This window comes from Eptatretus burgeri, chromosome 18 (assembly GCF_056783735.1).
Source record: "Eptatretus burgeri isolate ZD-2024b chromosome 18, Ebu_testis_v1, whole genome shotgun sequence".
Lineage (NCBI taxonomy): Eukaryota > Metazoa > Chordata > Myxini > Myxiniformes > Myxinidae > Eptatretus > Eptatretus burgeri.
Window position 1 is genome coordinate 41,213,438 of NC_140978.1, and position 24,583 is coordinate 41,238,020.

The window sequence follows — 24,583 nt, forward strand, 5'->3', positions numbered from 1 at the left end:
GAGAGTTATGTCATTAGACGAGTTAAGTGGTAAAATTACATTTAAATTGATGTATAGGTTGTGCTTGTACTATTTTCGATTTTTGAGTAATTAGCGATCAGCGCATTTGAGAGGTCACGTGACTCCTTATTGGCTGAACTTCCCAATCGATGTCATGGCCTAATTAATAGTTATTTTTCACATCTGATACCATATTTGACAATTGGAGCTCACCATCTCACCAATTATATGAAGTGGCCTGCAAAAGTATTCAACCCCTTCCGATAATGCCACATTTAGATGAATTACGAATGATGTAGAAACAATTTTTCCAAATAAACATTGTTATTCGTAACTGAAGAAATCAAACGGAACATTGTTTTAGTTTAAGGAGGTTACATGTCAGGAATAACTTCCAAAAACATGTACAAATCAAAATTCACTGGTTGTAAAAGTAACCAGCCCCTTTGGTCAGTACTTGGTGGAAGCACCTTTTGTAGCAATAACTGCTATGAGTGTTTTTGGGTCGTTCTCTATCAGCTTTACACAGTGAGATGGTGAAATCTTTGCCCATTCTTCATGTGAACATTTCTCTCATTCTGCCAAGTTTGATGGGGATCGTCGATGGACTGCAATCTTCAAGTCTTGTCATGAATGTTCAATTGTGTTCAAGTCAGGATGTTGATTGGGACAATCAAGAACATTTATTGTCTTCTTATTCAGCCACTCCAGTGTGGGTTTAGCTTTGTGCTTCGGATCATTGTCCTGCTGAAATGTGAATCTCCTACCCCGTTTCAGATTCATGGCTGACTCAAGCAGGTTTTCATCAAGGAGTCTCATGTGCTTTACACCATCCATTGTCCCTTCTACACCGACAAGCTTGCCAGTCCCTGCTGATGAAAAGCAGACCCAAAACATGATGCTGTCACCACCATGCTTGATAGCAGGGATGGTGTTGACTGGATGATGTGCAGTGTTAGACTTGCACCAGACGTAATGCTTTGAATTCACACAAAATAGTTCCATTTTTGTCTCGTCTGACCAGAAAACATTTCTCCACATGTCGGCAGTATCACCAAGATGCTTTTTTGCAAACTCCATATGAGCTTTTCGATCCGTCTTTTTCAGTAATGGCTTCTTTATTACCACCTGTCCAGAGAAGCCAGCTTTGTGAAGGGAATGGGATATTGTTGATTCATGAACACTGACCTCCATTTCAGACATAGGTCAGGTCAGGTATGGGAGCATATGCGAGAGCAGTGTGTCGCTGTGTCCACTTTCCGCCAGTACTTCAGGGTCCTCCGGCTGGCCATCCCCCAGGCAGATGTCTGACCCATCCCCATCTCCTTGAGATGCCGATCATTAACCTGGAGGGGGGGGGGTGTTTATGCCATCAGTGTTCAAGCCAGCATTTAAAGCTTCCATCAGGTAACTAAGGATTATGGAGGAAACTGAGAAGGTATGATTGTGAAATGGAATGAAATTTGCCTTTTTGAAGTTTGACAGACCCCCAAAAGTGAAAAAAAAATACAAAATTGATTATTATTGAACATTGTTATATTGTTTACATTTTTGTATAATTCATTTTGCTTGTTTCATTTTGTATTGTTTAGCTTATGAGTTGTGGTTCAAGCAAATCCTGTGGGAGTTGGACTCTGTCAGAAGCATCTTTTTTCATGGCCAGGTTGGTTCATGCTGATTGGTTAAGGGACCACACACCCGCACGCACGCACGCACGCACACACACGCACAAACAATTCTGACTGGTAGCATTCTGCTTGGTGGGTCTAGAGGAGAAGATTTTGGAAGGAATTTGCATGACCGCCATTTTGACACACTTCGGTCTCGTGATCGGCTTGGCATCTGCAATTTAACACCAGGACTCTGTCCTTGTATTGTAATGCAAATTTAGTAGCATTCTGACTGGTGGGTGTCTAGCGATGAAGATTTTTGAAGAAATTTACTAAGTGAGCCATTTTGACTTTAAAGTCAGGTGACCGGAACGAGCTTTGCAATCCCCATTACCACTCAGGAGTGGAACGTTGCTGCCAAATTTCAGCCAGATCGTCCCAGCGGTTTGGCCAGAAAAGTCGAAATAGGAGATGGACGGAGGGTGCATGATGACAAGACCTTATCTGGAATTATAATTCCAGATAAGCCAAAAATACCAGGGGTGAAGATATGTCACGGAATATTTCAGGGTGACAGACTTTCGCCCCTCATGTTTTGCCTGGCCCCTGACCCACTGAACGACCTCATTAATGGGGGGAAAAATGGATACACCCCAACATCCAAGAAGGGAATGTGACACATTACTGTATTTGGATGATCTAAAACTCTGCATTAAATGAGAAAAAATCGGTAGAACAACTGAAATTAGTGAAGCGCTCCTCCGACAACATTGAAATGGAATTTGGCTGAGATAGATGTGCCAAGTGCACATTCGTACAAGGTAGACCAACAAAACGGACAACATAAAAATCGACATAAATACAACAACACAGGAGATTGACAACGAAGTCACGAAGCGTGCACACGTACACACACACACACACACACACACACACACACACACACACACACACACACACACACACACACACACACACACACACACACACACACACACACACACGGAGTGGAAGAGGACAACCAAACATGTCACAAACCAATGCGCAAAACAATTACCAAAGAATACCTGCATTGATCGAGGCTGGCAGCATACCTCTCCCCAAGAAACAAAATCAATGGCATTAACCAGCTAGCAGTGCCAGTTTTCCAATGCAGTTGTGGAATAATAATTGCTGCCACAATCAGAAATCAATAATTCAGATATCAAAACAAGTAAACTCCTCACCATCAACAAAATGTTCCACAAAAATTAATGCATCCCGAGAATGTACCTACCGAGATGAGGAGGAGGTTGCAGCCTGATGGAACTCAACCAAGTACACAGAGTGGAATCGGTAGGATTGGCTAAGTAGATGAAAAGTTCAACAGGCTACCAAATCCAATTTGTATCAAAACAAAAAGAGAGCAAGCCAGAGAAACCCAATTTGCAAAGAATTTTTAATGACAGGTGTGATTGTGAGATGTCATACATGAATCCGAACAGCAACAAATACAGCCCCTATGATACCAAAAAAGACAAAATAAAAATATAACATGAAAATTAAACAGATATACACCGGCCACTGGGAGAACGACAAAAGAGCAGGAAGATATAAAAGAAAAAAAAAAGAGTTGGACAGATTGGACATACACAAAGAAGGCTCAGTGGAATGGCTAAGAAGAGGTCAGCTCTACTGGGATTGAGAACGAGTCATAATAAATGCCCAAGACCAGGGACGCTCCATGAATGGCTTTAAGAAGATACCAGGACTGAGTCAATCGGACAAGTGTAGGTTTTGCCAGAAACAGAAAGCACAAGCCACATCCTATCAGGAAGTTAAAAACAAAAAATACTCATGTCAGAACAGCTGCACAAACAAAGGCACACCAATCAAACTCGAAGACCAAATACTGCATTAGAGTCATCAGAAGGAACCTGAAGAAAGTAAAGAGCAAAGATGGAGCCATCAGGAGTAACTTGGATAGGATTTGGGTTTCAGCTGCTACTCCACTACCCTCAAACCATCCCGGCGCAGCTTCCATTACACCTTCTGAAACCCACAAATGGAGATAGTAATCCATGGACACACACACACACACACACACACACACACACACACACACACACACACACACACACACACACACACACACACACACACACACACACACACACACACACACACACACACACACAGTGGGACACCCTGTCCTCCCCTCCCCGACCCTCTCCACACTTGCACATTACATTGCCACTCTCTTTCTCATACATTTTAACCACCTTTCTTTGTTTCCTTCTTTCCCAACTCCCACTCTCCCACCCTTGACCTCCCCCCCCCAATATCGCCCCTCCCCCATTTTTCACTTTCTCTTATTATTCTCAGTTTTCTTCTTCTATATTTATCCCCCTCTCCCTTTACTCACACGACGCATAGTTAAGCTACTTTGATAAATATTTAGAATGTTTCTGAACTTTCGGAGTAAATGTGATCAATTATTCTCGAACGATGTTTGATAAACATTTTCTTTTGGAAAGAGTTTTATCGCATTCACATTTGTCACGCAAGGACATAAACTTTCTGCACGTTTTTATTCTGTGCAACTGCAGAACCGACAACAGGTGTAAATGTGCAATGTGAATAACAATAAGGATGCTGATTGAACATACCAGCCGTGAAAGCAAATTTGCGACCAAAATTCAATTCACGAGGGTTTGGTGAAATTATTCTAAATGCACAGTCTTTTGAACCTCTGAGTGAAAAAAATTGATAACGGGCTGTCGTTTCAAAGTATACTTCATCTGGAATAGGAAATTACACATGCTTCTACTCTTCATCCAGTCAAACATGATTTAGCATTCATAAAATCCAAATTTCAATGGAAAATAGAATTGGAAAATATAATTTGATGAATTTGATGCAAGAAAATAGAACTGGTAAATATAATTTGATGCGAATGTTAAAGGTCATATTAATTTTGATATTTGACCCCAACATCCAATCAGTTATGTCTGGTGTTGGCTTAATGGTTAGATTGTGGATCCTGGTGCTTGGGATCCTAGGATCCTGAGTTCAAATCCCCCTTGGCTGTTGAATTAATACCAGGTGGGGTTGACTTTGTCTGGCATCCTTCCGAGGTCAGCAAAATGAGTGTCAGCTTGCTGGTATACTGTGTTGGAGTGGCGACCCGTCCAGGATTACACCCAATAGCCAAGGAGACTGCTTCGGCAGCACCAGCGCTCTGCATAGAGTATGGTCCCAATGGATGGATGGATCTAATCAGTTCATCTTTACATCATAGTACATACTTCAACCAAGTTTGGTCAAAATCCCTTCAGCAGTTCACATCGGTATCGCAGTAATGAAAATCGGCTACACACGCACGGAGGGATGGATGGACGGACAGACGCCCCCAAAACATAATGCCTCCGCCCTCCAGCACCTTCGAGATATACAAATGCATAATTTTGTTAATATAAATATGGTCAGATGGAATGACTCCGAACTCGTGGGTTATGATGATTGAGTCCATGACTCGTATCGTAGTCACAAGCGATTTTGGAAGACTGAGAGCAGAAATGGCCAATGCTCGTTCAGGAGCCAATTCTACTCTCACAGTCAATAGGTGCAAAAAAATCCAGACAATCACAAGTGTCCAACGTCACCCCATTTGATCGTAGCATTTTCCCTTATTATTTATCACATTAATGATGGCAATTGGCAACCAATGCTTCTTTCCATGAAGATGAAGTGCAAACCTTTTCACACACTCCTCTCACACTATGTTACAATGAAGATTGTTAGCCACTGAACAATGATAGGAATTTTTTTTTAAGTTTGACTCCTTACTTTTGTGTGATTGATCAAATAGTGAGATGTCTTTACACAAACTCACTTGTGTTTTTGTCAAACCTCGACCCCCAGATTCGCGATGAGCGGAACATGCTTAAAGTGATTTCTCGCATGAATCGAGTCAACCAAATAATGCATCTCCTTGTTGACCAATTTTCCATCTTGGAAACGATGACACCTCTGGATTTCTACGACTTCAGGTAATTATACACAAACATCCCTTTTCAACCAAAGCCTTTCTTTGCACTGTCATTCCTCTCAAATGTTTAAGTTCTTACCAAGGGTAATATTAAGTGCAAAAGGTAAAGTGCATTGCTGTTGCAAGAATGTTGGCATTAACTTCGATGATTTCCCTTTAGCTCTTCGAAATAACATGCAGGTAGGTTTGCAGGAGTGGTCTCAATGCCAGGCAGGTAGAGATCAATGAGGGGGATGTAAGGCAAAGTTTCGCTCAATTCTTCTGGCATGATGAATTGAAATGTTGGTCATCAGGCAATGTCGTACTGCTTGGCAAGCAGGAATATAGATTTGCTGCCATCGCATGACCACAAACAGAGGACAGTGAAAGGCCACTCATGGTGCTCAATGTCACCAGGACTTTGTCCCAGGGACGCTAACTCATGCCGCTGACTTTTATCAACCACGGTGGTCTCCTTGCTTACTCTTGTCCAGTGGCATAGTGATGGGGAGGTGGACGGGGTGATCGGACAAGTGCTTCCCAAGTTATGGCCATTTATTTACCAACCAATGACATGACACGTTGCTGCGTAGGCGTGGCTGCATAGGCCGGTGCGCGGGCGGCCGACGATGACATCACGGGCCGTGCCAGTTACATGGCAGCGAATGTCATGGCAAGCAAAGACAGGGAGGTAAACTTGATTTTAATTTGGATTTTAAGTAACTCTGTGTGTGGAAGTGTGGTTGGTGCGAGAAAACGGCCTGTGTGGTTGTCGTTTCTGGCTCGCGGTTTGAAAGTTTTTTTTTTTTTTTTGCATGTACGGCCACGCACCTACGGGCACGTGAGAACGAAGGAACGGCCTGTGTGGTTGTTGTTCTGGCACGCGGTTTGAAAGTTTTTTTTGTCTGTTTTGTTTGCACGTACGGGCACGCACGTACGGGCATGCACTAGTACATTAAAATACAATGGACTCGTGAGACCATGAGAAGCAACTTTTGGAGCCACGTTTTACATTTTAAGCTCTGTGCTTAATGTCAATGTGTCATATCCATATTTACAAACGATATCCATCCGATTTGATATTTTTCCTAATTACTGATCACCTCCACACAGTAAGGAAATCCATCCATATCATGGTGTTCGTAATTATGGCGCTACATGCTGTTTACATTTCTTATCTTGTATACAAGTAAATCAGACACAGGTGGAGGCCGATCAGCCCATCATGCCTGCACCACATCAACACCACACTAAATTATGAATATGAGATCAAAAGAAGAAAATGCAAAATGTATGTTTAAAAAAAAGAAAAAAAGAATAGTGTTTTTGTGTGTTTTTTTTTTGAAGTTTTTGTATTTTCTTTATATATGTATTCCCCAGGGGAGGGGGCATGGAGTTGTTATAAAACACACCAACCACACAACACCCATTAACGATACCCCCACCAGCAGCATTCCGTACACATGAACACAATCACCCAATCAATGCTCAATCTACCTCCAAGTCCTGCCAACACCCCTACACCCCTCTATCTCCATAACTTCCAGGTAGCTATCTAATTCTAATTTAAACTTATCTACTGTTTCTGCTGCTACAACCTTTCCAGGGAGACAATTCCATGCATTAACTCCTCTCTGAGTAAAAGTCCCCTTCCTTACTACCATCTTAACTCTCCTCTTCTTTACTCTCAGGCTATGGCCCCTGGTCCTATCACTGTCTCCTCTGCTGAATATTTCATCTACACTTATTTTATCAATACCTTTCATGATCTTAAACATCTTCATCATATCTCCTTGTAACCACCTCCTTTCTAGTGTATAAAGCCCTGTCTCCTTCAGCCGCTCCTCATAGCTGAGTCTAGCTAGGCCTGGAATCAATCGAGCAGCCCTGCGCTGAACCCTCTCTGTGGCATCTCTGTCCTTCGTGAGTTGTGACCAAAACTGCACCCAATATTCTACATGTGGCCCTCACTAAATTCCTGTACAATGTTAACACCACCTCTTTTGATTTATGATTGATCCCCCTCCGAATAAAACCTAAAACCCCATTTGCTTTACCTCGAGCTGCCTGACACTGTGCTACCTGCTTAACTCCCACATCTAATACCACCCCCGATCCTTCTCCTGTGTGACGCGCTCCAAAATTACCCCTTACATCCTGTAACCTCTATTTTCATTGTTCTTTCCCATCCCCAACACCTTATACTTGCTCAAGTTAAATTCCATCTACCAATCGTTTCCCCAATATCTGCAAGTATTAATACTTTCCTGAATCTGTTCACCACCCCCCTCTGATATCCACCTTCCCTCCAAGCTTTGTGTGATCTGCAAATTTGGAAAGCCAACTCTTGACCATACTATCCAAATCATTGATGTAAATTATAAATAATAATGGTCTGAGTACTGATCCCTGCGGTACACCACTACTTACATCCTCCCAGCAAGACATCCTCCTGCTCAAAGCCACTCTTTGCTTCCTATCACTAAGCCAGTTTGCAATCCATTTAGTTCCCTGACCAGCCACTCCACAAGCGCTCACTTTGGTTAACAACCTCCGATGTGGTACCTTATCAAATGCCTTCTTAAAGTCCAGATATACCTTGTCCACTGCCATTCCCTCATCCACCCAATCAAACTGCTTCATAGAACTCGAAAATATTTGTTAAACAGGAACTACCTTTGGTAAACCCATGCTGACATGATCTTAGTTTTGACCCACAAAACTCGTAATCCCAGTGGCTCCAACTCCTCATTCAGCACCTCAAGGGTCCCCAAAAGGATATCCAGAGTCTCCGCAAAGATGACTGCATCACCTGCGAAATGAAGGTCAGAGATCTTGACATTCTCAAACGATGCACCACAGCTTGATCTCTCCAACATCCTCCCCAAAATCCAGTCCATACAAGTACTGAAAAGTGTGGGGGCCAGTACACACCCCTGATGAACTCCAGTAACAACTGGAAATAAGTCGGAGATGGTATCACCACATCTCACAGCACTGTCAGTACCAGAGTGTAGTTCAGACATCAGATTGATCAGTTTTGGTGGCACCCCACGAAGACCAAGACTCCTCCAGAGGGCATCCCGATTCACTGAATCAAACACATAAAATAGATCAACAATGGCTGCAATCAGCCCCTGCCAAAGCTCTCTTCTGCATTCTATGAGGACCCAAAGAGCGAGGATACAGTCAATCATTGACCTCTCTGGATGCTGGTGCTCAAGCAGATGATGGTGAACCCTATCAATAATTATCCAAGCAAAGACTTTGCCCGGCACTGATAGCAGCGTCACCCCCTCGGTAGTTGTTGCAGTCCTGGCGATCACCCTTCCCTTTCTATAAAGGGACAACAAGGCCTCTCTTGCACTCGGTTGGGATGATGCCTGTGTTCCAGGCAGAGCACAGAACTGCATGAAACGACATGAGTGCAGCATTGCCACAAGACTTGAGAAGTTCAGCATGGATGCCACAGATTCCGGGGGCTTTACCCCATTTAAACCGGTTCACCGCAGCCCGTGTTTCCACAAACGAAGGTGGATCACAGTTAATTGGAGGGTCAGAAATAGGGATATAGCAACACCCCTGATATCCAACTCAACAGCTGGTGGATCAGCCTGTTACAGCCGCTCAAAGTAACCGGCCCAGCGGGCCTTCACTTCGGACTCCTCTGTCAAGAGCTCCCCACCCTCCGCTCGAACTGCAGTACACCGATGGACGGGCTTGGAGGAACGTAATGCGCAAATTCCCCTGTAAGCAGGACGAGAATCCCTTGACCACAGGTGATGGCTCTATCCCTTCATAGATTCCTTGCACATAGATTCCTTACAGCCCCCCTTGTCCACCCTTAGCGCACGTACAGTTTTACGCCTCAGCTCCCTGAACAGCTCAACTCTGCCATTCAGCCTGGCCCTGCGACTCTGGTCACTGGTATCCAGTGTCCCTCGAGAGACAAAATTCTTCTTCACCCGACGGTGAGTTCTAAGACATCCACTGGCAACATGAATGACGGTGGGCTTAAAGGCACTCCACAACTCTTCAGGATACCCCAAAGCACCCAGACATTCCAAATCCCCACTCAGCCTGTTCGCAAACTCCTCAGCAAACCTCTCATCCTTGAACTTGCCAATATCCAGCCTAGGCTGGGATGGTCCCATTCCCCCCGATTTAAGAAACAACTTCAGAGTTACTACAATAAGCTTGTTGTCGGTATTGAGGAAATGAGCACTCCGGTTGACCCAGGAGTTCTGGATCATTCTTCAGTGGCCATCAACGAGCATATGGTCAGTCTCCTTTGTCACACCACGAGCGTTGGAATACCACATTCAGCGATGAGCCTGTGGGTGCTGAAACCATGAACCAGCCACCCTAAGTCTATGACTTCTTGCAAAGTCAAGGAATTTAGTGCTATTCTGGTTCACAGTTGCAGAACCATGGGGACCAACACATGTCTCATAACCATCTCTATCAGTTCCAGTCGATGCATTAAATTTCCCCAAGACTAGATGTGTGTCTCACCTGGGGCACTGATCAACCACAGACTCGAGTGTGGCATAGAATGCGTCCTTCACGGTGAGATCATTCGCTTCAGTCAGAGCTCATATCTACAGAGACCAGGGAAACGACACCGAAGGAGTGACGAATCCTTCATCTCATAATATGCTTGTTGACTGGTGTTACCTCAATTATCATTGGAGTCAGCTTATTTGACACAGCCACAGCAACTCCTTGGGCATGGTAACCATCAGACCGACCAGATCAATAGTAGGTGTAACCACCCATCTCAATCTTGCCCGATGCGGTCTCTGGACCTCAGGGAGTGCTCCAATACCTATGTTCAAATGCTTGAGCTCAGATGATAACAGACAGGTGATCATCCTCTCTTCGGGATAGGACATTGCAGGCAACCACCCGAAGGGACCGCCTCAGGTTAACCCAAGAAGACCGCTGTCTGGTGGACGATACCTCAGCACCTCTCTGCCACACACCACCGGAATCTGACCCTGGAGGCTTACCCCATGGATTTCATCCTCTCATCAAGGTTTGGGGGTCCCGAAGGCTTTGCCCCAATCCCATCATCCGGTGAGCTGCCCTGCGGAGGGCAGCAGCACAGCAGGTACTCCCACGGAGTGGGTTTTCAGATTTACTTACATTTGTGGGTCTTGTGGAATGAAGTGTTTTACGGTGGCTGGAGTGCAAATCCTGCCACCATCCTCCTAAAAATAACAGTAACCCAACTGCAGGAGGACGTCCGCAGACACATTTTGGGACTCGACATGGATGTCCATTGGCTCACAAGGAGTTCCTCTGCCCTTTTAGCCGTCAGTTGCCGATATGCCGCCCAAATAAAGGTATGCATCAGAAGAACGTGTTACATGCTTGGAACAATATCACCCGGCGGGCGGTGACTCTGCTCGTTCTAATACATTTGTTAAACATGATCTGCCTTTGGTAAATCTGCAATGAATGTCTTGTGTGAGTTTGAAATGATTGAATTGGTTCCCTATCCATAACTTAACATCTCCAACACCTTCCTGACAATTGAAGTCAAACCAACAGGTCTGTAGTTCCTCAATTCTTCTCTGGATCACTTATTAAGTAACATTGTTACATTTGCTAATCTCCAATCCTCCGGCACCCTTCACAACTCCAACGAGCTGTAAATACTATCCACTAACATCGCACGTATCTGCTCTGCCACCTTCCTGAATCCTCTTGGATGCACATTATCCACCCCCAAAGCTTTATCATCCCTTAATTTTCCTAGCTGTTTCGTTTCTTCCTCTTCTCCTGCTTGGAATCTCCTCTGACGCCCCCTTGCTTGCCACTAATATAGATACTTTCAACCAATGAAAATTCCCCTGACTGTTCTTGTGTAAATATAGAAGCAAAATCCTTTTTTTACTAAGCCTGCTGTCATACCTTCATCATCCACCAACTCTCCTATGCTATTCCTCAATGGGGCTACACTTATCTTGTCCTGTTCTTCATCCCTGATAAACTTAAACAATGCCTTGCAGTTATGTTTAATATTCTTGGCTCTGTCCTTTTCACACCCCCTTTTGGCCTGCCGAGTTATTTTCATAGCTGGTCATTGTTTCCTCCGATATTGATGTCAATCGGACTCGAGCTGTTATTTTGTACTTGATGAATGCCTTGTACATATCCAAAATAACATTCCTTACCTTACTGCTCAACCACCCTGGTCTTTCTGTCTCTACCTTTACACTTCACTGTAAAGTATACAGTCCATATTTTGTACCCAACACATTACCTCCTTGAAGGTTGACCATTCCCATTTCTCTGATGCAGACTGCCCACGCATTAGCTTTTCCCAATCCAAAGCACCCAATTCTCTTCTCATGCCATCATAGTTTGCCATCATAAAATCTAACAGCCTTACCCTACTATTCCAAACTCCACATCGAAACAACAGAGCTGCGTACACGATGTTATGGTTACTTGTCCCCGTATGTTCTCCCAACTCCACCTCCTCCACCATATTAGGATCACGGCTTAAAAATAAAACAAGATCGCTGTCCTTGACCTCATGCTTATCTGTTTGAGGTCTCCATGCACTGTGATCACTTTTCAAACTTGAAACATGCTGAGCATAGGAAGCTAATGTTAATTTTTGACTTATTTCCTTATGTTTTGACGATGGCAAGTGTCTGCGTGCTTGCTGTTGAGACATGAGGCACATGGAACAAAGCTGAGATGGAAAGACAAAATGAGCCAAAACCTGAAGAGGTTTTGATGCTGATGAAGGCAGCTGGTTCCATGCAGCCAAAGAAAGAGATTCTTGAAGAAGAAATACAAAGAGTGGGTAGATGTCTGCACAGAGGAGAGAATCCAGATGGACAGATCCAAATGCAATGCAACTATTCTTGCTGTTGCCAGACAATCATTGACAGCAAGTAGTTTTACCAATTTCATTTGTGATAATGCCAGACATAAACATCTGCCAACTTGTCAATGTGGGAGGGAGTATCTCAGAAGATAAGCCTACCAACGAGCTCAGTCTGTCATTTCATGGCAGAAAGGTCTTCTTTCAAAGTGTGTGTGTGTGTGTGTGTGTGTGTGTGTGTGTGTGTGTGTGTGTGTGTGTGTGTGTGTGTGTGTGTGTGTGTGTGAGAGAGATCATATATATATATATATATATATATATATATATATATATATATATATATATATAATAGTATAATGGTATACACTAGTAGTAATGCCCGGCGTTGCTCGGGCTAGCAATAAAGCCTGGCGTTGCCCGGGCTTTCTTGCAAATTTCCTGAATAGGGGTTAGGGTTAGCGGTTAGGGTTAGCGGTTAAGTTTAGGATTGCAGTTAGGGTTAGGGTTAGCGGTTAGGGTTAGGGTTAGCTGTTAGGGTTAGGGTTAGGGTTAGCTGTTAGGGTTAGGGTTAGCTGTTAGGGTTGGTGTTAGGGTAGCTAACCCGAACCCTAACCCTAACAGCTTGGCGTAGCGGAGGTAAACAGCGCCCGGGGCAAAGTGGAAATTTGCGTCCCTCGTAGGCCTTAAACTTGAGTGGATTTGAATGGAAAATCCCATAAGGGATATCGATTTATCGATTTTTTTCGAATATCGGAAGTGTTATGGAAAAAATTTATAGCCAATGACCTAAGTTGGACCAAAAGCCATAATCGTACCGAATTTGAATGGAATCCGTTGGAGTTTGTGAAAATGCATCAAAACGAATTTTGAGGGGCCTCTTAAGGAAGACAATAATATCATTAGTATATGTGCCAAATCTTGTTTCATTTCATGCAGTAACAAAAATCTGATGGTGGAACAAAGAAAGGGGCGTGCCAAAATATTACTATATATATATATCTTCTTCTTCTTTCGGCTGCTCCCTTTAGGGGTCGCCACAGCGGATCATCCGTATGATCCACATAGTGATTTGGCACATGTTTTACGCCGGATGCCCTTCCTGACGCAACCCTGGTTGCCTCTTACGACACAAGGATATGGTACACCTATTTTAACTGGGGTATACACCGGCCCAGTACACTGGTACTCATTTCGCTGACCTCGGAAGGATGACAGGCTGAGTCAACCCCCTGGTGTATTTATTCAGTGGCCTAACGGGGCTTGAACTCAGGACCTTTTGGATTCCAAGCCACTGCCCTAACCACTGCGCCAACACCAGGCTGATATATATATATATATATATATATATATATATATATATATATATATATATATATATATATATATATATATATATATATATATATATATATATATATATATATATATATATATATATATATATATATATATATATATATATATATATATATATATATATATATATATATATATATATATATACATATACATATATATATATATATATATATATATATATATATATATATATATATATATATATATATATATATATATATATATTGTATGTACAGTGTCTATAGAAAGTCTACACCCTCTTTCAAAATTTTTGCCTTTTGTTGCCTTACACATTGTCATGGTAAAAAACAAATTCTACAAATTTCAGAAAATTAATTGAAAACAAAAAACGAGAATGTCTGGGTTGGATGTGCCTCCCCCCCCTTATAATCGCAATTGTAAATTATCTCAGGTGTAACCAATCACCTTCAAAATCACACACCAAGTTTATTGGCCTCCACCTGTGTTAAATTGGAGTGATCCTGATTATTTCAGAATAAAATCAGCTGTTCCTGTAGGTTTCCTCTGCTGCTTAGTGAATTTCACAGCAAAGACTCAACCATGAAAACCAAGGAGCTTTCAAAAGAACTCCGGGATAAAGTTGTGGAAAGGCACAGATCAGGAGATGGGTATAAAAATATTTCAAAGGCCTTGAATATCGGTTGGAGCACAATCAAGATAATCATTAAGAAGTGGAAGGCGTGTGGTACCACGAAGACCCTGCCCAGATCAGGCCGTCCTTCCAAACTGGATGACTAAGCAAGGAGGAGGCTGATCAGAGAGGTCACCAAGAGGTCAAGGGCAACTTTGAAAGAGCTTCATGCCTTTATGGCAAAGACTGGTCACTGTGTGCATGTGACAATATCCAAAGCACTTCACAAATCTGGCCTGCATGGTAGGGTGGCAAAAAGGAAGCCATTACTCAAAAAAGCTCACCTTGAGTCCCGTTTGAGTGATGCAAATAAACCACTCCGGAGATTGTGAAGCCATGTGGCAAAAAGTTTTGTGGTCTGATGAAACCAAGACGGAACTTTTTGGCCTAAATGCAAAACGTTAAATTTGGCGCAAACCGAACACAGCACATCACCCAAAAACACCATCCCTACTGTGAAGCATGGTGGTGGCAGCATCATGTTATGGGGATGTTTCTCATCAGCAAAGACTGGGGCAGTTGTCAGGATAGAAGGGAAAATGGAGCAAAATACAGAAAAATCCTCGATGAAAAGCTGCTGTCCTCTACAAGAAAGCTGAAATTGGAACAGAAGTTCACCTTTCAGCATGATGAGTCGAAGCACACAGCCAAAGCTACACTGGAGTGGCTGAGGAACAAAAAGATAAATGTCCTTGAATGTCCCAGTCAGAGCCCCGACCTATATCCAAACGAAAATCTGTTGCATGACTTGAAGATTGCTGTTCATCAACGCTCCCCACGCAACTTAACTGAGCTTGAACCGTTCTGTGCAGAAGAATGGGGAAATATTGCCCAATCAAGGTGTGTAAAGTTGGTAGAGACTGATCCCCACAGACTCACAGCTGTAATTGCTGTTAAATGTGCTTCCACCAAGTACTAACTCAGGGGGGTGGACACTTTCCAACCAAGATATTCTAGTTTTGTATTTTTCATTAATTTTCTGAAATATGTTTTTCACTTCGAAGTTGTGGGTTATGATGTGTAAATAACCATGGAAAAGTCTGATTAAACGAAATTTTATTCCAGGTTATGAGGCAACAAAAGGTGAAAATTTTGAAAGGGAGTGTTGAATTTCTATAGGCACTATATATATATATATATATATATATATATATATATATATATATATATATATATATATATATATATATATATATATATATATATATATATATATACATACATACATACATATATATTTGTGTGATAGAATGTCATTAGCTCTCGTTAAGGAAGACCAAGAAGAAGGCTTATTTGGCCGAGAGCTTATCACCTTAAAGATCATCCAGAAGCTATGTCCATGACTCATTTAATTTCATATACACACACACACACACACACACACACACACACACACACACACACACACACACACACACACACACACACACACACACACACACACACACACACACACACACACACACACACACGATAGCCACCAAGAAGTATGCACTGATCTGTCTTGCCTGGGTTTGAATCATGACCCAGCTATAAACTCTCACCCTGGTGCATCGCATACAAAGCAAGGCACCAATGTGTGTACCATCCCTCAGATGGATGTTAAACGGGATATCTCATCTTCCATCATTAGTTGTGGATGTTTAAGTTCCCACAGTGTGTCTGTCTCTGTCTCTGTCTCTGTCTCTGTCTCTGTCTCTGTCTCTGTCTCTGTCTCTGTCTCTCTCTCTCTCTCTCTCTCTCTCTCTCTCTCTCTCTCTCTCTCTCTCTCTCTCTCTCTCTCTCTCTCTCTCTCTCTCTCTCTCTCTCTCTCTCTCTCTCTCTCTCTCTCTCTCTCTCTCTCTCTCTCTCTCTCTCTCTCTCTCTCTCTCTCTCTCTCTCTCTCTCTCTCTCTCTCTCTCTCTCTCTCTCTCTCTCTCTCTCTCTCTCTCTCTCTCTCTCTCTCTCTCTCTCTCTCTCTCTCTCTCTCTCTCTCTCTCTCTCTCTCTCTCTCTCTCTCTCTCTCTCTCTCTCTCTCTCTCTCTCTCTCTCTCTCTCTCTCTCTCTCTCTCTCTCTCTCTCTCTCTCTCTCTCTCTCTCTCTCTCTCTCTCTCTCTCTCTCTCTCTCTCTCTCTCTCTCTCTCTCTCTCTCTCTCTCTCTCTCTCTCTCTCTCTCTCTCTCTCTCTCTCTCTCTCTCTCTCTCTCTCTCTCTCTCTCTCTCTCTCATTTTCTTCATTCATCAGCTCCTCAAAGTACTCCATACACCTTCTCAACACACTCTCCTCGCTCGTCAGCACATTCCCATTTGCGTCCTTTATCACCCTAACCTCTAGCACATCCTTCCCAGCTCAGTCCCTCTGTCTTGCCAATCGGTATAAATCCTTTTCCCCTTCTTTTGTATCTAACTTCTCATACAGCTCGTCATATGCCTTTTCCTTGGCCTTTGCCACCTCTCTTTTTGCCTTTCGCCGCCACTCCTTGTACTCCTGCCGACTTTCTTCATCTCTCTGACTATCCCACTTCCTTTTCGCCAACCCCTTCTTCCTTATACTTTCCTGTACTTCCTCATTCCACCACCAAGTCTCCTTATCTTCCTTCCTCTGTCCAGATGTCACACCAAGTACCTTCCTAGCTATCTCCCTCACCACTTCTGCTGTAGTTGCCCAATCATCCCACCCATCTTTACCACCATCCAACACCTGTCTCACCTCCTCCCTAAATTTCATGCAACAGTCTTCCTCCTTCAGCTTCCACCATCTCGTCCTTGGTTCAGCCCTCACTCTCTTCCTCAACCTCACCTCTAAAGTCATCCTACAGACCACCAATCGATGCTGTCGAGCTACACTCTCCCCTGCCACCACCATACAGTCACTAATCCTTTTCAGGTTGCATCTCCTGTTTAAGATGTAATCCACCTGTGTGCACTTTCCTCCATTCTTGTATGTCACCCTGTGTTCCTCCTTCTTCTTGAAATACGTATTTACCACTGCCATTTCCATTCTTTTTGCAAACTCTACCACCATGTGCCCTTCCACATTTCTCTTGTTGAGACCGTACCTACCCATCACCTCCTCATCCTCTTTATTCCCTTCCCCAACATGCCCATTGAAATCTGCTCCAATCACCACTCTTTCATCCTTGGATACACTCTCCACCACTTCATCTAACTCACTCCAGAAATCTTCTTTATATTCCATCTCACACCCCATATGCGGGGCATATGCACTGATGACATTCATCATCACCCCTTCAATTTCCAACTTCACACTCATCACTCGGTCAGACACTCTCCTCACCTCCAATACCCTCTTGACTTAATCTTCCTTCAGGATTACCCTGATACCATTTCTCCTCCCATCCACACCATGGTAGAACAGTTTGAAACCACCTCCAATGCTCCAAGCCTTACTCCCCATCCACTTGGTCTCTTGTACACACAGTATGTCCACCTTTCTTCTCTCCATCATATCAGCCAACTCTCGCCCTTTGCCAGTCATCGTCCCAACATTCAGAGTTCCAACTCTCACCTCCACACTTCTACCCTTCCCCCTCTCCCACTGCCTCCCGACTCGCCTTCCCCGTCTCCTTCTCCTCCTTCGCCCAGCAGTAGCACAATTTCCACTGGTACCCTGCTGACCACCGGTACTGGTGGCGGTCGTTGGTAACCCGGGCCTCGACCGATCCGGTATGGAAATTCGTTTTGTTGTCCGCAAATCCCCCCTTAAATCTCAACATCTATTCAAGCTAATAACTTCATTTTTTTCATTATTAACCCCCCCCTCCCCCCCGGGGCTGATACTATCCCGACCAAGATGTACAACATATAAGACAACGGACGGACACACAATCAAGAAAATGGAGTGAGACAATCAGGGAAGCTTTGTTTGTATCACCTTCACCTGATGGGAGAATGGTGGGTAAACACATGCTGCAAGTGGTACGGCGATATAAACTTCTGGAGCTTCTGCGTTTGTAATCACTGTAACATTGACACAATAGGTTTTTTAAATCTCTTTTTTTTTTTTTTACTGAGGGTCGTGGCGATGGTCATGAGCACGTTTATTGTTCAGTAAAACAAAGGCACATGTCAGAAAACTGATATTGTCAATCGGAACTGAACATATCACATTACTTTTCTACAAAATCTCCAGAACGGTCCACGCTTGTCTGCCAGCGCTGCACGAGCTTAAAAATCCCTCTGCAGTCGAAGTCCGTTCCAACACTTTGTAACTAGCTCCACAAGGCTATCTGGATTACCAAATCATTATCATGGTGCTGGCGTCTCATATGATCTTTCAAGGGCACGAACAGATGGTTTTCATAGTTTCCATGGCCAAGTCCGGACAGTCTGGGGGGAGGGGAGCACTTCCCAGATATTCTTTGAGATTTCCTGAAATGTCAGATGCGCAGTGTGGGTTCAAGCGTTGCCATGTTGAAAGATGAGAGTTTTTTTCCATTGGGCACTTTTCCTGAAGTGCACATTTCGAAGTCACTATCATCTCCTGTATGGCCTGGTGTCCGACGCCAAGCCGTACTGCCATCTCCCGAACCATCAGCCTTTGGTCCTCACTGATGAGTGCATCAACTTTCTGCTCGTTATGTTTAGTCATGGCGCTTCTCGGCCGACCGCAGCTTGGCTGATCGGTGATGTCCATGTTTCCATCTTTGATGTGTTTCACCCCACCTTCTGACGCTGCTCGCGCCCATGCAGGCACATCCGTACGCCTGACTCAATCAGCCATAGATATCTGCACCCGAGTTGTCCCCTTTCACAAGGAATTCATTCACTGCACAACGTTGGCGAATTGATTGGGGGGAACATTAGCGGTGTGCATGTTCCGAGTCCGTGTTTATATTGGAGTGGTCAGATGGATAGATGTCACTAAAAACTCATGTTCTACTCTATTCTGCACAAACTTGTGGACTCCACTGATGGTCATGAGTTTTGGTAGTTAATGACATGACATTTAAATTTTATTTGATGGTCGAGTAAAAAATTATTATACGGTAAAAATTGGATGGCAGTGACGGTAAGGTCATTGCACCAGCACGGCACACACAAACAAGATAAGGAGGAGCAAGGAAACCTGCTGCCAACAAAGGGTCATAGGGTTAGCGAGAATGGAAAATAACATGTGTAGTAGTTGGGAGGCAACATGAGATGGCAGTGGATCATCACGTTGAAAGAAACCAACCTGTTGAGCAGCATCATTAACTGGTCCATTGTTTATCTTTGTTTATTGTCTCTTTTCAAATTCATTTGTATCTAAATATGTTTTGTGGGCCAATTACTGCTTTCAGTATTCACAACATTGGAGAACAGAGAGAGAGAGAGAGAGATGGAGATAGACAACCGAGCTCGACAATACAATACAAATGAAAAACTAGAATACATTCCACGTCTGCTTTGTACTCGAACTAAACTTGACAAAAAAAATCAAACAAACAAAAACAGCTTAAAAAAGTAAAACTTGTTAATTATTATTCTCTGCAATCTCATAATGTATGCTGAAAGGTCGATGACCAAAAGCTCATATGGTGAAAAAGTTGTGCTCTGGACACACACACACACATTTGCAAACCCCATCTCTCGCTGTGTGGGCAGATAGACTATTTGACAAAACAATTCAAAGAAAGCATGACGGACGACAGTGACCATTGTTTAAACAGATATAACAGTTACGGAAACAACAAAAACATGAAGGAATAACACTTAGGGCATTGTCACGGATATGTGTGACCCTCGCTTGATGCGGATTCAAACCTTACATTTAGCATTCTGTTTCAAGTTTGAGAATCACAATCAAGGCTTCTGGTGTTCCATTGTAGTTCCTTCATGAGCCTCGACTTTGTATGCAGGAAAAGGACTTAAATAATGCCTTGCAAATTGACGATACTGACTGTTTGGATTCCACGAGATGTGTTGTGTAGTTAGCTGAATCGTAAAGGAGGTTTTTACTCGATGAGACAGCATTTGATGGATTAAACTAGAACGGCACTCTTCGGTAGAGCGCATACCTCCGTCAGGCTGAACAGTTTACGCTTTGTATCCCACTGATGGGCCTGATCTGCATCCGGACCTGAACCAAAATCGAATTGGCTTGTCATTGTCACATACCCAACCTGTCCACCAAATTTTGTCTGCATCCGTCCTTAACCTTTTGCGATATCCTGCTCAGAGACAGACGGACAGGGGTGAAAACAAAACCTCCTTCCACCTTTGGTAAAGGAGGTAATAACCTGTCTCGTTGAGACACGGCACAATACAGGAGGTGTTCCTCGAATGGCAATGATCATTTGTCCATTTGAACCTGCAGCCAATCGAGAATGGTCGAAATCCCCTCTCTGGAAAGGATTATTCTGTTGGTTAAGAAGAGATGGAAGCGACATCTCCTTGTTATAAACAAGGTTTGCCAAATTGTATCTCATTGTTACCTCCGCTACCGAAGGTGGATGAAGGTTATGTTGTCACCCGTTTGTGTGTTTTTCTGTCTGTCTGTCTGTGAACAGGGTCTCTCAAAAATTTATGGACGGTTTCGGATGTAATTTGGTAGAGGGGTTGGATGTGTGACAAGGACGAACTGATTCCTTTTTGGAGAAGATCCGTATCTGGATACTAAAAATTGAATAAGTGATTTTTCATAATTGAGAGATGGGGCCGAAAACGATATATAGCACGATGTTAAAAACTGTTGTGGACAAGTTATAACAAAACTGGATGGATAAGTTGGGTGTGTGGCATGAACAAGCCAATTGGATTTTGGTTAAGGTCAGGATCCAGATCCACCTTATCAGTGGGATACAAAACATAAACTGTTCAGCCTGGTGGAGGTATGTGCTCCAGCAAGTCTCGTTGTCATTATCCGATGTGATTATTTTTCTCAAAGTAAACTTGGTAATCTCAGTAAACTCACTTTTGTCCCACATGTGTGACCTCTGTTTATTGCTTCGGCCAACATGAGTCCTTCTGTTTAGGGAGACTGAAAATTTTTCACGAGTGAGCCCTATTCGATTTTTCATTTTTAAATTCCTAACTGGCTGGCAGGATGGCCAACGAGGCAGGCACACTTGCCTTTGAGCTGTGTAGCCCGGGTTCGAATCCAGAACCATGTATAAACTGTCTTCTCAGTGTTTCACAGGCCGGGGGATTCATGAATGTGCGTGCCGTCCCTCTGATGGACATTAACCTGGGCATCCTGTCTGCTGGCACTAGTTTGTGGACGTTAAAGATCCCACAGTGTCCTTCGCAATGAGTAGTTGAGATATCACTGGCAAGGTGAATAAATTCCAAACTCCTGCCCTAACTTCCTGCGTCAGAGTGGTGACCCTATTGGGATTTGTAACCCCAGCCATAGAAACTGCTTAGGCAGCACTGACGCTCTGCATCGTTTTTCATGATCGTAATTCCAAACTGCTCAGTTTTTTTTTCTCCCCGAAGTGGCCATCTAAACATTATATATGCAAAAATGGTAGAAAAATTATTCGCCGATTGTTGACGATGCTTGTGCACCCGAACGACAGGCACATGTTGATGCCGGCATCGGGGTTCCAGAGCCTTCAGTTCCGATTACTCGAGAACAAGATTGGTATGCCCGAGTATTTACGCATACCATACAACCGACGCAACTACCAACACTGCTTCCACGGAGAACAGCTTAAGCAGCTCAATGCTTCCAAGACGGAACCCACGATCCTGAATCTCTTGCAGGTTCTGCTTACTTCCCAAACACCGACTTCAATCGCTTTTAGTTATTGATTTCACTGGTTATTAGTAGAAACATTTCGGAGTGGATCTTCAGCTTATATGAAAATGTTTTATTTATGCTTGCATTTGCAGGAGTGGCTTGAAAGGACACCTGGCTTGGAAGCACCTGGATTTAAGTTTTGGGAGAGGCTAAACGAAAGCATTTTCATGAACCTCAAACAAAAAACTTCACATGCGCAGGTTTGATTTGCTGTGCGAATTGGTGCGATGACTTTCAATTCATGAAATATTTTATGACATGATTATGAAATGATTATGATCATGACAAAACAAAAATGGCATGATTATGCTTTGAAATGCTTCTTGAAACTAATGATGATTAGAGGTTTAACCAGAGAGTTGGTGTCAAAGCCACCCAATGCTCGCCTGTTTATACATTTATCGTTTTTAAAAGACGAGTCTAATTGCATTGAAGTCTGATCCAAATAATTTTAAAGCAATATATGTATTTGAATATTGTAATCAGTAAAAAATAGTGTGGTAGATAAAAACATTAGAAAGGAAATAACTTGCACCAAAAACGTTAACATTTTCACGTTCACGCTGACGCTGACGCTCACGCTCATGCCGGAGGTATCGCTATAGCTCTCTGTTCTTCGAACAGGCGAGCTAAAAAACAAAAAACTTTTGAAATCTTTTTTCTTCTCTCTCGGGTGGCTGAAGGAGGAGGATATTTGTGATATATATATATATATATATATATATATATATATATATATATATATATATATATATATATATATATATATATATATATATCACATGCTTGACAAGGAAATTGGTAGACAATGAATAAATCAACACATTGTATGAACTTTGAACTTCCTATTCTTCCTTTGTGTGCAGCACATGGATGCGGGCAGCATCATTGGCTGGGGGTGTGACTGTGCTGCAGATGCGATGCAGTTCCCCCTGTAGGTTAGAGCAGGAATTTGGAATTTGTTCTGCCTGCCAGAGATAAATAACTCACCGACTCTTCAAGAAGGGCACTGCGATCTTTAACATCTACCAACTAATGCCGGTAGACTGGACACCCAGTTTAACGTCCCTCTGAGGGACGGCGCACACCTTGATGAATGACCCTGCCTGGGAAACATCAGGGTGACAGTTTATAGCGGTGTTGGGATTCAAACCCAGGTGAGACAGCTCAGCGGTGAGTGTGCACACCTTTAGGCTATTCTTCCCTCCTTGTTTGAACCTCTGAATGCAAAGAGCATCATTAGTCGACCGCCAAACAGGCCAAAAAAAGCACTTTGCATGGCATTTTTTGTTAGAAGCTGGGAACCATACCAAATGTCTTTGGAACACCTTGCTGGACGACATCGGGGTGGATGCCAAGCTCAAATTTGCATCAGTTTTGAACCTATATGGTCAAAAATGAATGTTTTTTTCACTTTTAATCACAACTTAATCTGCAGTTCACAGGATTTCAGAAAAAATAAGTATCTGTGCTCTTGTCACACTAGATTGAGCATATCTCTTGTTTCTATGTTTTAAATTGCATGATGAAACAGGAATTTGAAAGGCAAAATCCTGTTTTTCTTGATTTCACTTTTTCAAGCCAAATGTGTGCATTTCAGGAGGAGGAGGAGGAGATGTCCACAACATACCAAGTGGGAAAATCTGAATAATACTCTATCGCTGAACATTTATGTTCAATTAAACATGTTAGGAATAAATTTTCAACTTCACAGATTCACATTGAATCGAAGATAGCCCTGGAGTGAAGTCGGTAAAGGTGTTGAAGCAGAAGCGGAATACAGATTTGTTAGATCTCATCCTCTGCCGGTTTTGCCAGGGTAAAAAGATAGAAACCCCGAAGGATCGGCTCATCTGCGGGAAAAGCTCGAATTTCAGATGTTTTTGAGATGAGAAGAAAATTAGGAGACACGGATTTAGCAGTTCTTCCTGGAAAACCTGATTAATATTTATGAAATACAATGGGAGTCAAGCTGTGTCAAAACTTGTTATGGTAACTTTACTTCTGACAATCACTGAGAACCCATCCATGTGTGATGGATGGTCAATGGGTTCAACTGGGCTGGCCATAGTGTGTGGACTCGGAGGCCTGTATTGAGATGATCTCTTGTGGATGTCAGGCGAAGTGCCGTCGAGCTAACTTCAATTACGATCTATTGAGACAGGTGTGCACTCCAGAATGTGACTGTCATGCTGAAAGTTGTTGCTATCCGACAAATTGTAGACTAAACAACCAGACATTCAGTTACAGTGGCCTCGGCAGCAAAGGGTGTGGCACTGTCACAGGTGATTCATAATATCAACATCACTACAATACCGGTATTGATAGAACAGTGTCATTTTCAGGTTGTTGATATTTATTCCACTCTCGTCTATTTCATTGCC

At 43.1% G+C, this 24,583-nt stretch overlaps 1 protein-coding gene across 3 annotated transcripts in view; it reads left to right on the forward strand.

The window, feature by feature from the left end:
- The window catches only part of TDO2 (tryptophan 2,3-dioxygenase), a 122,670-nt gene that overhangs the window by 46,502 nt on the left and 51,585 nt on the right, over nucleotides 1-24,583 (forward strand). For all 3 annotated transcript variants that reach the window (XM_085864022.1, XM_085864020.1, XM_085864021.1), the window contains 4 exons: nucleotides 1,593-1,663; nucleotides 5,514-5,641; nucleotides 21,976-22,162; nucleotides 22,292-22,399. In XM_085864022.1, the coding sequence (XP_085720148.1) occupies nucleotides 1,593-1,663; nucleotides 5,514-5,641; nucleotides 21,976-22,162; nucleotides 22,292-22,399 (494 nt within the window). The remainder of the gene's footprint in view (nucleotides 1-1,592; nucleotides 1,664-5,513; nucleotides 5,642-21,975; nucleotides 22,163-22,291; nucleotides 22,400-24,583) is intronic.